This window comes from Myotis yumanensis, unplaced genomic scaffold (genome assembly GCF_028538775.1).
Source record: "Myotis yumanensis isolate MYYU_CA2020_CCGP unplaced genomic scaffold, mMyoYum1.0.hap1 SCAF_12, whole genome shotgun sequence".
Taxonomy (NCBI): Eukaryota; Metazoa; Chordata; class Mammalia; order Chiroptera; family Vespertilionidae; genus Myotis; species Myotis yumanensis.
Genome location: NW_027223763.1, coordinates 40,650,092 through 40,663,929, shown reverse-complemented (window position 1 = coordinate 40,663,929; position 13,838 = coordinate 40,650,092). Strand labels below are relative to the sequence as shown.

Below are 13,838 nucleotides of genomic sequence, written 5' to 3'. Positions count from 1 at the left end.
TTCATAAACGTGAATCAAAATATAAATGTCTTTCCATTTACTTGTGTTTTATTTAATTTCTTTTAGCAATTTTTTCTAGTTTTCAGTGTATAAGCCTTTTACTTTCTTGGTTAATTTTATTCCTTAATATTTTATTCTTTTTGATGATGTTGTTTTGATTAAATTGTTTTCTTAATTTCTTTTACAGATTGTTCATTTTTAATGTATAGAAACCAACTAATTTTTGTGTACTGATTTTGTATTCTGCACCTTTGCTGAATATATTGATTAGATCTAATTTTTTTGATATAATTGTTTAAGTTTTCTAAATATAAGATTATATCGTCTATGACTTTCTTCCTTTCTAACTTGGGTGCCTTTTATTTCTTTTTCTTGTCTAGTTGCTCTGGCTAAAACTTAAAGTGCTGTGTTGAATGCAAATGGGCATCACTGTCCTGTTCCTGATCTTAGAGGAAAAGTTTTGTCTTCCATCACTGAGTGTGATATTAGTTATGGTTTTTTCACATATGGATTTCATTATGTTGATGTAGTTCTTGTCTATTCCTAGTTTTTTGAGTGTTTTTATCTTAAGTGTTGGATTTTGTCAAATCTTTCTTATGTCAGTTGAGATAATCGTGTGGTTTTGATCTCTTCATTCTGTTAATGTGGTATACATTGATTGTTTCAAGACTCTTTAGAGCAGTGGTTCTCAACCTTCTGGCCCTTTAAATACAGTTCCTCATGTTGTGACCCAACCATAAAATTATTTTCGTTGCTACTTCATAACTGTAATGTTGCTACTGTTATGAATCATAATGTAAATATCTGATATGCAGGATGGTCTTAGGCGACCCCTGTGAAAGGGTTTTTCGACCGTCAAAGGGGTCGCGACTCATAGGTTGAGAACCACTGCTTTAGGGCAACCCAAGTCTCATTGAATTTTTAGAGTTTAAATATCTAGAAATGAGGGTATTTTAAGCATATGACACTATAGCTCAGGGCCTGAAGGTTTATCCTTGAGGAAATACATTAGGTTTAGCTTGCACTTTGGGGCTTGCTTTCTTCCCTATGTGAGCACATTCTGACTAACAACGATCATTCTTGGATATTCCCATTAAAAGATGACCTTTGCCCTAACCGGTTTGGCTCAGTGGATAGAGCGTCAACCTGCGGACTGAAGGGTCCCAGGTTTGATTCCAGTCAAGGCATGTATCTTGGTTGCAGGCACATCCCCAATAGGGAGAGTGCAGGAGGCAGCTGATGGATGTTTCTCTCTCATCGATGTGATGTTTCTAACTCTCTGTCTCTCTCCCTTCCTCTCTGTAAAAAATCAATAAAATATATATTTTAAAAAAAAGATGACCTTGAAACCTCAAATATTTATGTACCAAAGATTCCAAAGCTTAAAAAAATGTTTGTTATATAACAGACATCTTGAGAGGACACACATCATTTTCCTAGTAACAGGTAGAAAAACTAGCCTTTAGATGAAAAAAGTGCCGTGAGGTAGGTAAGACTATATTCTTAAATCAAAGCTATGAATATCAAACTCAGAAGTTGACCGTTCTAGTTGTGTAAATACAAATCCGGGTGGTGAAGACTCCTGATAAATCTACCAAATCCACCTGAGAAGGGGAACCTAAGTTTCCTAGATTTTTAAGTTCAGCTCTCTCCTCCTCCCATTCCTTGCCTAGAGTGCAGTGCATTTTCCTGGTTTCCTGAAACTCACAGCGAAGCAATGCCTCTGTACCACTGTCTTTCTTTCCTGCCCATTGCTTCCTTACTGCCTATCTTTTGCCCTTACCTCTGCTGCTCACCAGCAATTTAAAAATGACAGCTGAAGAATAACCAAGATGGCGGCATAGGTAAACACCGGAGACTGCTGCCGCAAACAACCACTTCAAAAATACAACTAAAAGACGGAACAGACATCACCCAGAACCACAGGAAAGCTGGCTGAGGAGAGACTCTTCAACGAGAAGGAAAGAGAACAGCATACCGAAGCTCAGAAGAGGCGCAGTGTGGAAAATATAAAGGTACCGAGGTGCGCGCGCAAAGCGGGCTGGTGGCTGAGGGCGCGGTTGTCGTTTTCAATCAGGAGGGAGTCTCAGACTCTGGGCTCCAGATCTGGGCGAGTCTCTAGGGACTCAGACTCAGACTCAGACGGGAGAAGCGGGATTGTCTGGCATCAGTTGGAAGCTGAGGGCAGCCTTCTCTCCGAGGTTTGCAGTGGCGGCCGGGGTTCTGAGAAGCAGAGCCTCTAGGACCGGGACTGAGAACAGCCATAACTGCTCCCTCCACCTGCCCTGTTGATCCCGCCCCGCCCAAGCCCTGCGCAGAGCCATTTGCTGGATCGCCTCAGGCAAAGGCTAGATTAGCACCTCCCCAGAGGACAGAAGTTTTCCGCACAGCTGATTCTCACAGCCGGTCAGCCTGGTGGTCAAATCCCTCTAGTATTAACTACAACAATCAGGGCTTAACTACAACAAGACTGCGCACAAAGACCACTAGGGGGTGTACCAAGAAAGCATAAAAAATGTGGAGACAAAGAAACAGAACAAAACTATCAAGGGAGGATATTGAGTTCAGAACCACACATTTGAGGTCTCTCAAGAGGCTTCTAGAGTCTGTCGATAAACTTGATGAGATGTACAGGAAATCTAATGAGACCCTCGATGGTGTGATAAAGGACCATCTAGAAAGTAAGCATACACTGACTGAAATAAAGAATATTATACAGACTCCCAACAGCAGACCAGAGGAGGACAAGAATCAGGTCAAAGATTTGAAATGCGAAGAAGCAAAAACCACCCAACCAGATAAGCAAAATGAAAAAAGAACCCAAAAATACAAAGATAGTGTAAGGAGCCTCTGGGACAGCTTCAAACGTACCAACATCAGAATTATAGGGGTACCAGAAGATGAGAGAGAGCAAGATATTGAAAACCTATTTGAAGAAATAATGACAGAAAACTCCCCCCGCCCCCCCCCCCCCCCCCCCCCCCGTGAAAGAAATAGACTTACAGGTCCAGGAAGCGCAGAGAACCCCAAACAAAAGGAATCCAAAGAGGACCACACCAAGACACATCATCATTAAAATGCCAAGAGCAAAAGACAAAGAGAGAATCTTAAAAGCAGCAAGAGAAAGAAACTCAGTTACCTACAAGGGAATACCCATACGACTGTCAGCTGATTTCTCAACAGAAACTTTGCAGGCCAGAAGGGAGTGGCAAGAAATATTCAAAGTGATGAATAGCAAGAACCTACAACCAAGATTACTTTATCCAGCAAAGCTATCATTCAGAATTGAAGGTCAGATAAAGAGCTTCACAGATAAGGAAAAGCTAAAGGAGTTCATCATCACTAAACCAGTATTATACGAAATGCTGAAAGGTATCCTTTAATAAGAGGAAGAAGAAAAAGGTAAAGATACAAATTGTGAACAACAAACATGCATCTATCAACAAGTGAATCTAAGAATCAAGTGAATAAATAATCTGATGTACAGAATGAACTGGTGATTATAATGAATCTGGGACATAGAAAGGGAATGGACAGACTATTCTTGGGGGGGAAAGGGGAATGGGAGATGCGGGAAGAGACTGGACAAAAAGTGTGCACCTATGGATGAGGACAGTGGGTGGGGAATGAGGGCGGAGGGTGGGGCGGGAACTGGGAGGAGGGGAGTTATGGGGGGAAAAAAAGAGGAACAAATGTAATCTGAACAATAAAGATTTAAAAAAAAAGAAAAAAAATAAAGCAAAAAAAAAAAAAGAAAAGAAAAAAAGAAAAATGACAGCTTTTCCATTCTCCCTTTTCCAATTGATCTTGCTTTTTTCCAAGATGAATTTCTACCCCATCCTCTTTTTCAGAACCCCTTGCTCCATTGTGTTCCTCTCCCACTCAGACTAGAATCCTACAGCTTCCTGGATCCAGTTCTGGCTACAGAGGCTGCTCCATCCCTCCCTCTAGCTCTCAAATGCCCTAATCCAGTTCCAAACTCCTCCCCACATGGGTCCAAGGTCCTCTCCTCCTGTTCTCTCTCAGCCTTTCCCGAGGCCTGTTGCTGCTGCTGCTGCTGCTGCAACCAGACTGTTCTGTATCTCAGGATACCATCAGCTTTTCCCAAAACTTTCTCCGTCATTAGATCCTTCCACTAGATTCCTCACACTGACCTGCAAGATCTCTGGGCACAGGTGAGCCTTCCGGCATCATTATAATTTGGCTAAATGGATTTGTTGATGTCATAGCAGGTTGTTTTTCCTCCAAAAAAAAAAAAAAAAAGTCCTCTGCTTAGAATGCCCCTTAGTCATATTAAGGAGCTTTTTAAAAATGCATCTACCTCTAGAGATTGAATTTAATTGGTTGGATATGGCCACTGCAATAGTTTAATAGCTTTTGGGGTCAGGTTGCGGTGGCGGGAGGGAAAGGGAGGAAGTCTAATGTGTGTGTCCAAGTTTGAGAATCAGTACGAACTCCCCCAACCTATGTATGCTTTTCTTACCTGGGTCATTCTAGAGTTCCCCTTGAATCTTTGATGATGTAGCAGCCCACCCTTCGGGAACCCTTTACTCTCCGTCCTCAGCCCTAATTCACTCCCAAAACAACAGGAACAGAATGTGCCTTCAGAGTTTTCCAAGAAAGTTGCTGGGAAAGTTGGCGATGCTTCTGGGCCTGGTAAGCTGCCAAAGAGAGTTTAATGAAAGAAGCTAGAAGAGCCCAGGCTGAAAAAGAACCCAGGGTGATCACAGTTGTTTACATTTGTTGATGAATGGTAAACTGCCTGGAAACTCTGGCAACATAATATTGGTGCGCAATTAACCCTGTACTCACACTAGTGCTTCTGCCCCATGTTCCCTACAGTTTGCCTTCAAAGTCTTCCAGTCTAAAGTAGTCATTTTATAGATGAGGAAAATGAGGAAAAGGAAGATGTAATTTAACAGAAGTCCCACAGCTAAACAGGGGAGGACTGAAGCAAAAAATCTAGTCATCTTTATGAGGATCCAGAATTCTTCCAGACACACCCACTTCTCACCTATTTAGTAGTCTGCTTTGGAAATGCTATTGATAGTTCTCAATGTGCAAACTGGCAGTTTGATGAATGCCCAAGAGAAATTAAATTTTGTAAAAAAGCAAGTGCTAGAGGTAATTGATGATTCATTATACAGCTCAAAAAACAAGGGAAATAAATGGGGGAAATGACTTTATCTCTCTAAGCTTCTTTATAACTCTCACAGAAATATGAGTTTTGAAAGACAATGTAGATTTAATGCTGAGTTCTGGGTCTGGCACATGGTAAGTGTGTGACACATGGTCACGGTTATTTTTAATGGAAGAGGCTTTGCAAAATCAGCACACTGCAAAGCAGAAACACAATGAAGCCCCCACTCTTTCTTTTCTGAACAGAGAAAATGAAATTTTTCAAACTGTGGCTGTTGCATTGATTATAGATTCAGGGTTGTTTCTGTTGCCTTTTTATTTTTAGTTTAAATGTGTATTCAGGTTCTTTTTTCCATAAAAGAAGTTGATCTCTCACTTTTAACTCCAAAGTTCATTTTTTAGTAATCAGGGCCAATCAAGGTGATGTAGTTGAGTGGCACTGATTACTAAAAAAGGAACCACATTTTATCTGTGAACTTGGAAAAGTGAAGCAATCAGGTAAGACAGATAAAAACAGTTTGCTTGCATGTTCATTTAAATTGTCTAGAAAATCAAGTGAGAACTGGGCATTTACATTGTCCAACGAGTATATTGCCTATTTGTCCCATAAATAATTTGAGAAAGGTGAACAGTTCAGTTATGTATGCTTTTAAGGGAAAGTTTTTTATTCATTCTATAGTTACTATAAAATGGTTAACAAATATATTCTCATGTGTATGAAACTTTTTCTTTTGTTAGGACCCTCTTTGATGAAGTAATAGAAACAAATGGTAGCTAGTTTAAACAGGAAAGAATTCAGTCCAAGAACAAGATCTCATGAAGGTGCAAGAAGTCATGCATGCAAGGTCATGAGAACTCCCTCAGTCTATTATTTCTTTTCTTTTCTACTCCATTTATTTTTAAGATCTGCTTCCAAAGTTCCTCATGTCCTCCTAGTGTAGTGGTCGGCAAACTGCGGCTCGCGAGCCACATGGCGGCTCTTTGGCCCCTTGAGTGTGGCTCTTCCTAAGCCTTAGGAGTACCCTAATTAAGTTAATAACAATGTACCTACCTATATAGTTTAAGTTTAAAAAATTTGGCTCTCAAAAGAAATTTCAACCGTTGTACTGTTGATATTTGGCTCTGTTGACTAATGAGTTTGCTGAACCCTGTCCTAGTGGGTTAAAGGTCCCCAAATCATATCTTCAGACTTAGATTTTGTAGATATAGCTGCCAAAAAGAGGATGATTTTTCACAGTTTCAATTCCATTTTCCCAAAGAAGGTTCATTTTGGATCAGTGGCCCATTCTTGGATCAACCACCAGTGGCTACATGGGCAAGTTCTGGAGCAGGATAGCACCAACAGGCCATGCTTACAAGTGGGCTAGGAAGTCCAAGGACAGGCTCGGCAGACAACCAAGTAGATATCTACTAAATGGCTGCAACTCACTAAGCACTTATTTTTAATAATTATTTAATTTGATCCTCAAACAATGACAACTCTGTACTCAACTCTATAGCATTTTCTACTTTGTAATTTTATCTTTGTTTACCTGGTTTCCTCATTAGTCGGTGAAATTTTGTATTTTTAGTGCCTGACATTGGAGGAGGGGGGCGTGCAGTAGGGTCAATAAATGTAGGTTGAAAGAATGCATGGGTAGGATACTTTGATAAGAAGCCTGGGACAAACTTCGATTAAGTGATAGGAGGAAGATCATCAGCTAATAATGAGCATGAGATCAACTTCTATAGCCTCAATCCCTTTCCCCAAAACTAGGGTGCTTTCTACATCAAATTGTCCTCTTCTTCTGTTTATCATGTCAATGACTGACAGGAAAAGATTTGGTCTGGTGTTTAGAATTGTAAAAATAATAGAACTGGAATAAAGGTACAATGCATTTTATAAGAATTTGATGTTGCCCTCTTAGTACATTGTTTAAGAATAGTTTCCAAATAACTACAGAGTCTTTATTTTTCATTTAAATGTTCAAAGGGGGAAAAACTCTTAGTCTATGCTTCACATGGCAAAAATAAGGTTTATATTTTTCTATTTTAGGGTATTTATTTTTGAAAATGATATTGGACAAGGCAATCACTCCTGAAGAGGTAGCCACTTCTCTCATCATTTTGGTGATAGTTTTTGTTTTTGTGAGAGCCCTCATGAGTAAGGGGAGAAGGCAGGTATCTCTTCCTGGCCCGTGGTCCTTCCCCCTCATAGGAAATCTTCTTCAGCTTGGAGACCATCCTTTCCTGACATTCACAGAGATGAGGAAGAAATATGGTGATGTCTTTCTCATCAAACTTGGCGTGGTGCCCGTCGTGGTGGTGAATGGGATGGAAATGGTGAAGCACGTACTCCTGAAGGACGGAGAGCATTTTGCAGGCAGACCTAACATGCATACGTTTTCTTTTCTGGCAGAAGGGAAGAGTTTTTCATTTTCAGTCAATTATGGAGAGAGTTGGAAGCTTCATAAGAAAATAGCGTCCAGTGCTTTACGAACTTTTTCTAAAGCAGAAGCAAAATCCTCCACCTGCTCTTGCTTGCTTGAGGAACAGGTCATCGAGGAAGTTTCTGAACTGGTGAAAGTCTTTGCAGAGTTGACTTCGAAGAAGGGTAGCTTTGATCCCAGAAATGCCATCACATGTGCAGTGGCTAATGTTGTCTGTGCCCTTTGCTTTGGCAAGAGGTATGACCATAGTGATGAGGAGTTTATTAGGATAGTTAAAACTAATGATGACTTACTCAAGGCCTCCAGTGTAGCTAATCCCGCCGATTTCATACCATGTTTTCGCTACCTTCCACTGCGGATTATAAATGCTCCTCGAGAGTTTTATCGGGCCCTGAATGAGTTTATTACACTACACGTACAAGATCATCTTACTACGTATGATAAGGTAAGAATTTAAATCCATGGCAGAACGAGGGATTTGTTGAGAAGCAAAAGATAATGATGAGATGTGCTGAGTACCCAGAAAGTTATATGTATTCTTCCCTGGCTCTCTCACTGTAATTTTGCCATAATGACCCTTACCAAAACTATTAGGAAATGTGAGTTCCAGTCAGTGAGATTAGAGGCCAGCATTATTTAGTTCTCATGTAGAGACCTTAAGAAGAGTTTTTAATTCTTTGAGACCTTGGAAATTTCCCTAGTGTGTGGATAAGGTACATACTTGAATTATGAATCTATAGTTGGCTGATGAATGATGAGCATGGAGGTGAGTTCCTTGAAGAAATGAACTAATGATTTTGTCTCTTTCATTTTACATCTGAAATTATGAGGTCTTAAAAGTATCAGCATATTTTTTTTCAGAGAGTGTTTTGAATAATTACAAAGAATATTGTATTGGAAGCTTCCAAGTTATCCTCTTTTCCTATTTGAGTCCTTTTACTATATGGAAATGAACTTTGAGATCAAATACATGTAGATAGACAATTTCTTGAGGTGACAGAAGTGGACCTTTGTGAGGCCACTCAATCTTTTTGGCTAAATTTGATGGTCCAGAGAAGAGTAAATTTCTCTCATGAAATAGGTGTGTACTAGAAAGAATCCTAGCTCTTGGAGGCCAATTTGCTGAGATGATGGCATCATGAAAAAAAATTAAAAAGAAAAGGTGGATAGTTGAACAAATGAAGAGATGTAAGGAATTAAGGCACTTCCAATGAAAAAGAAAAGGCAGTAAACAATCTGTTTCAAGGTACCCATCAGAATTTTAGAAAAAAATACAGTAAGTAAAAGAATTTATAAAGTCATACATTTTCTTCCTATTCCCTAACCTACTTCAGCCTCATCTCTTCCTGCATGGTGATTACAGTAAAATTCTTAGAATGGGCTTGGAAACCTCTTCTTGTATTCATTGCCTAGCAATTTCCCTATAGTAAGTTAATCTTTAATTTTTGTAACTGTGCTTCTAGCATAAGGACTTTTTTATTTATTGAAAGAAATTTTAAGAAGAAAATTGAGTTTAATAACTTTTTTTAAAATTCTACATACTTTTAAAATTGAGCATTACCATTGACAAGCAAAATTGCAAGTTTTGAAATGGTCTACTATAGTCTTTATATTCCTAAGTGAATTGAGTTCATTTTACATGACATGGTACATGAGATTTATCTGTGATATGAAATGTAGGTAGGGATCAATAATCATACCAAGAATTGTCTCCTCAGGACCATATGCGAGACATTACTGATGCTCTGATTAATACATGCCATAAAAAATATGCCACTACCAAAACAGCCACCTTAAATGACGATGAAATCATAAGCACTGTGAATGACATCTTTGGAGCTGGTATGTGAAAGTATTTGTCAGTATGTAAGGCGAATAAGGTCTAATTGCAATTCTTGTGTGTGTTCTACTGCTTACAGTTTAGAGTATTTCCTCCTTTTGATGTAGGCCATTTTGTATAGTTATCTCACTCTGTATACCTAGAAGTGGGGTCCCTGGATCATATGATAATTTCTTTTAATTTTTTTGAGTAACCTCCATACTATTTTCCATAGTGACTACACCATTTCACCTTCCAACCAGCAGTGCATAAGAATTCCAATTTTCTACATTCTCACCAGCACTTAATGTTTTCTGTTCTGATAGTGACTATACTAATCGATGAGAGGTTAAGCCTATATTCCGAAAAAACTTTTAATGCATAATAATTACTTTATTGTGAGTTTATTGATTTTCAGTTATATTTAGACTCTTTTCCCTAGATTCATAATATTCAAATATGAAGCAAATTGAAGATACAAATGTTGCTAATGATTTTCTTCATGGCATTTTGTCTCATTCCTTTTTCAGGGTTTGAAACTGTATCAACATGCCTGTACTGGAGCTTTCTTTATTTGATACACTACCCAGAAATTCAAGCCAGAATTCAAGAAGAAATTGGTAACATATTTTCAGATGAAAAGTATAATTCTTACAATTGTCATTTTTATTATTACGTTTTAAAAACAAACAAACATCTCTTTTTTTCAGATGGAAACATTGGTCTAAAACCACCCAGATTTGAGGACAGGAAAATGTTACCCTACACAGAAGCTTTCATAAATGAAGTGTTCAGACATGCCTCCTTTATTCCTTTTACTATTCCACATTGGTAAGCAAACAATTCTCCTTTGAAGCAGCAACCAATGGCAGGTTGAGGGAATGAGGAATCTAAGGCATTGGAATATATTAGGTCCTTTAAAATACATATTATGTCAATACTATTTTGCTATTATTTTAAATCTTAATTCTTTTTATTTTTAAATTCTCTAATGAAATTTTTACATAGATAAACAGCATATGTTGCAAATGTTTTCATAACCAAACTATGATGTCGCTATTTTTCATCTTATATGTACTATTTAAGGGGGGAAAAGGCTATGGAAGTTCCAAACAATGGATAATACAAACATAATATATGTTTGGACATGAAGTGTCATACACACTCACTTAACTTCTTCTCTGAGCCGTCTTAGCCACCTGCTGACGTGGCTTCATTTTTAGTAGCTTAGAATTTTGCTGGCCAATTGACTCAGGAGGCCAGTGTTGCCACAGATAAATTAAACAGAGTTTCCGTTTACAGATATTTGGAAGTTTATTGAAATCTCATACCTCACTCTCTAGCGCACAAATGCATGCCAGTATAAATTAAGTAGATAAGCTTTATTAAATAGGAATGTGGACAACCAAAGTTCTGGTAGTTTGAACTATTACCATTCTACACAATTAAAAAGAAAAATGTAATTCTTAATGTTTTTTCTTTTCCCATCCTTAAATAGTGAGGGAGTGGGGATGTCTCTCACCTCAGGAAGCTGATGTAGTTATGGTTCTTGGCACAGCAGTAGGTAGTGCCTTCAGCCTAGAGCTGGACCAAATAGGCTTGCTCATACTTCTCACCTGAATTAGACATACTTTGCCACTCAGTCTCTGGCAAGGGTGGACAACTGCAGGGGAGACTGCATGTCTGCTTCTCCAAGCTCAGGCCATCACTGATTATAGATGTTATGTACATTTCTACAGGTTGGTTCATCAGAAGAGAGAGCCCAGAAGAGCTAAGCCAAATGTGTTTAGTATCTCCTCTCAAACTCGTCAAATTGAAATGTCACTGCTGCTCCTCTGGGGCAGAAGTGAGTGTTGGGGCCATCTAGGCACTTAGTGAGTGCCATATGGAACCATACCATGATTTAATGCCATATGGAAATATACCATGATCCATGCGTAATTACAGAAGTATAAAGGACAAAAGGATACAGTTTGCATAACTGAGTATGGGACTAGAAAATAGATTATTCGTCTAGAGACAACTCAGAGATCATCTAACACAAATAATACCATTTCACAGCTAGGAAATGAAATCATAGAGTCGATATGAGATTTGCCCAGTAGTTCCCTGTAAGCAGTGTTTAGAGTTCAGATTTCCTAGTTCCAATTCCATTGCTCCTTGGATTTTTTCTTTATTTATTAATAAAAGTCAAATCACGCCGAAACCGGTTTGGCTCAGTGGATGGAGCGTCAGCCTGCAGACTGAAGGGTCCCGGGTTCGATTCCGGTCAAGGGCATGTGCCTGGGTTGCGGGCACGTCCCCAGTGGGGGGTGTGCAGGAGGCAGCTGATCGATGTTTCTCTCTCATCGATGTTTCTAACTCGCTATCTCTCTCCCTTCCTCTCTGTAAAAAAAATCAATAAAATATATTTTTAAAAAAATAAATAAATAAAAGTCAAATCACATTGGACACGCAGAAAATGTTTTGTAATTTCCTTTCAATTCCCTGCTATAATTTTTAATTGATTTTTTTAGAGAGAGAGGAAGGTAGAAGGAGAGAGAGAAACATCCATGCAAGAGTGTATCATTCATCAGCTGCCTCCTACAGGTCCCATACTGGGGGATTAAGCCCACAATACAGGCATGTGCCCCGACTGAGAATTGAACCAGCAACCTTCTGGTGCACAGGACAATGCCCAACCAACTAAGCCACACTAACCAGGGCTCCTGATATAATTTGATGTGTCTACATATGAACAACTTTGTCATAGAAATACTGAGATAATTTTCCATTGAGATTTTAGCTCATAGCAATGCCTTAAATATGTTAAATGCTCAATATGTTTCACAAATACAAGAAAAAGAATAAATTACTAACTTGACAATAGGTGGAAGATGGAAGATGAAAGAATGAAGATTTATAAAGATTTCATATCATTATAGTTTTTAAAAAAGATAATAAATATAGTCTGTTAATTGTGGGTAGCAGTTTAGGGGTGGGTCATTTGAACTACAGGATGTGCTGTAATGATAAGGATGTATTTTGCTTTCCCAGCACCACAGCAGACACTACTTTGAATGGCTATTTCATTCCCAAGAATACGTGCACCTTTATTAACATGTATCAAGTAAATCATGATGAGTAAGTCACCAAAATTATTTTTTTTTGGGGGGGGTGTTAAATTTGTTTGGGTGTTTGTTTGCTATTTATTAATCAGAAAAAGATACACATTCTTAGCCAAAGTTCATTACTTCTATTTCTCTTGAAATAAATTACAAGGAAATTTAGTTTTCTATTCTCACTGATATAGGAAGGGTGATATGTGTTTTTTAAAATATATTTTTATTGATTTTTATTGATTTCAGAGGAAGGAAGAAGGAGAGAGAGATATATACATCAATGATGAGAGAGAATCATTGATCGGCTGCCTTCTGCATGCCACCCACTGGGGATCGAGCCTGCAACCCAGGCATGTGCACTGACTAGGAATTGAACCATGACCTCCTGGTTCATAGGTTGACACTCAACCACTGAGCCACGCCAGCTGGGCAGGAAGGATGATATCTTAATACAAATTCATTCAGGGCAAATTCAATTTCAACAGTGGGCTTCCTGGGGAGGTGTGGGCCAAGGACTTCAAGGGCTCACCCTCTGCAAGGTTATGTCTAGCTGATATTTGAAATGCAGCGTGAAATCCCCCAACAGAATTAGAAAGACCAAGCAGGGATGTTTCCTTCTTTTGTTTGGTTTTCCTCTACCTCAGCACCTAGACCAATGCCTGGCACATAGTAGCCACTCAATAAATATTTGCAAGTAAAATATAGCTAGAGTCTCATCCATATTAGCCTTAAAAGGGAGAACAGGGATGAAGATACCTCACCTGTTTTAAAAGAAGATGATGGTAGTGGTGTTAGCAGTGATGGGAATGATGATGATGGCATCTAATATCTATAGACCCTACTGTGTGTTGGGCACAAAACCTTTAAGTACCTCCTCTGAACCTCAACAATAACCCTCTGCATGGTGCTACCATGATCCCAATTTGACAACTGAAGAAACTCAATCCAGTGAAGTGAATTGCCTAAAGTCACATGTGCAGCAAGTAGCAGAAGCAGGGCCCACATTCAGTGTGTATATCCTGATGAATGGAAATTGGATGCTCCATGTGGTTGGGGCTTACTGTCTCCAGTAAACTGGTAGAGATTGCATTCTCATGCACTAAGTGGGTGGTATATAGAGCACTCGGTACAACTTCTTTGTCTTCACCCAAGATTTCCTCTGACTGATGTCTCATGCTCCAGGCTATTTGGGAGAGAGGTGATTATCATGTAGACCTAATAGCACATTCATTGCACAGGCTGTCCCACTGCAAAATTTATTGTCAGAAAGGTTGACACCTCTACTCTTCACATCCAGTGATCATGCTAAATAAAAATTAAGCATTTAAAAACCCACTACAAGAAAAATAT

At 38.9% G+C, this 13,838-nt stretch overlaps 1 protein-coding gene across 3 annotated transcripts in view; it reads left to right on the top strand.

Moving 5' to 3' along the window:
* The window catches only part of LOC139021184 (cytochrome P450 1A1-like), a 49,627-nt gene that overhangs the window by 24,646 nt on the left and 11,143 nt on the right, over positions 1-13,838 (top strand). For 2 of the 3 annotated variants that reach the window (XM_070431493.1, XM_070431491.1), the window contains exons 1-6: positions 4,027-4,175; positions 7,175-8,013; positions 9,287-9,410; positions 9,918-10,007; positions 10,098-10,218; positions 12,424-12,510. In XM_070431493.1, the coding sequence (XP_070287594.1) occupies positions 7,192-8,013; positions 9,287-9,410; positions 9,918-10,007; positions 10,098-10,218; positions 12,424-12,510 (1,244 nt within the window). In that variant the 5' untranslated portion in view covers positions 4,027-4,175; positions 7,175-7,191. Of the gene's footprint in view, positions 1-4,026; positions 4,176-7,174; positions 8,014-9,286; positions 9,411-9,917; positions 10,008-10,097; positions 10,219-12,423; positions 12,511-13,838 lie in introns of those variants that run through there. The other variant, XM_070431492.1, reaches the window with a different exon arrangement.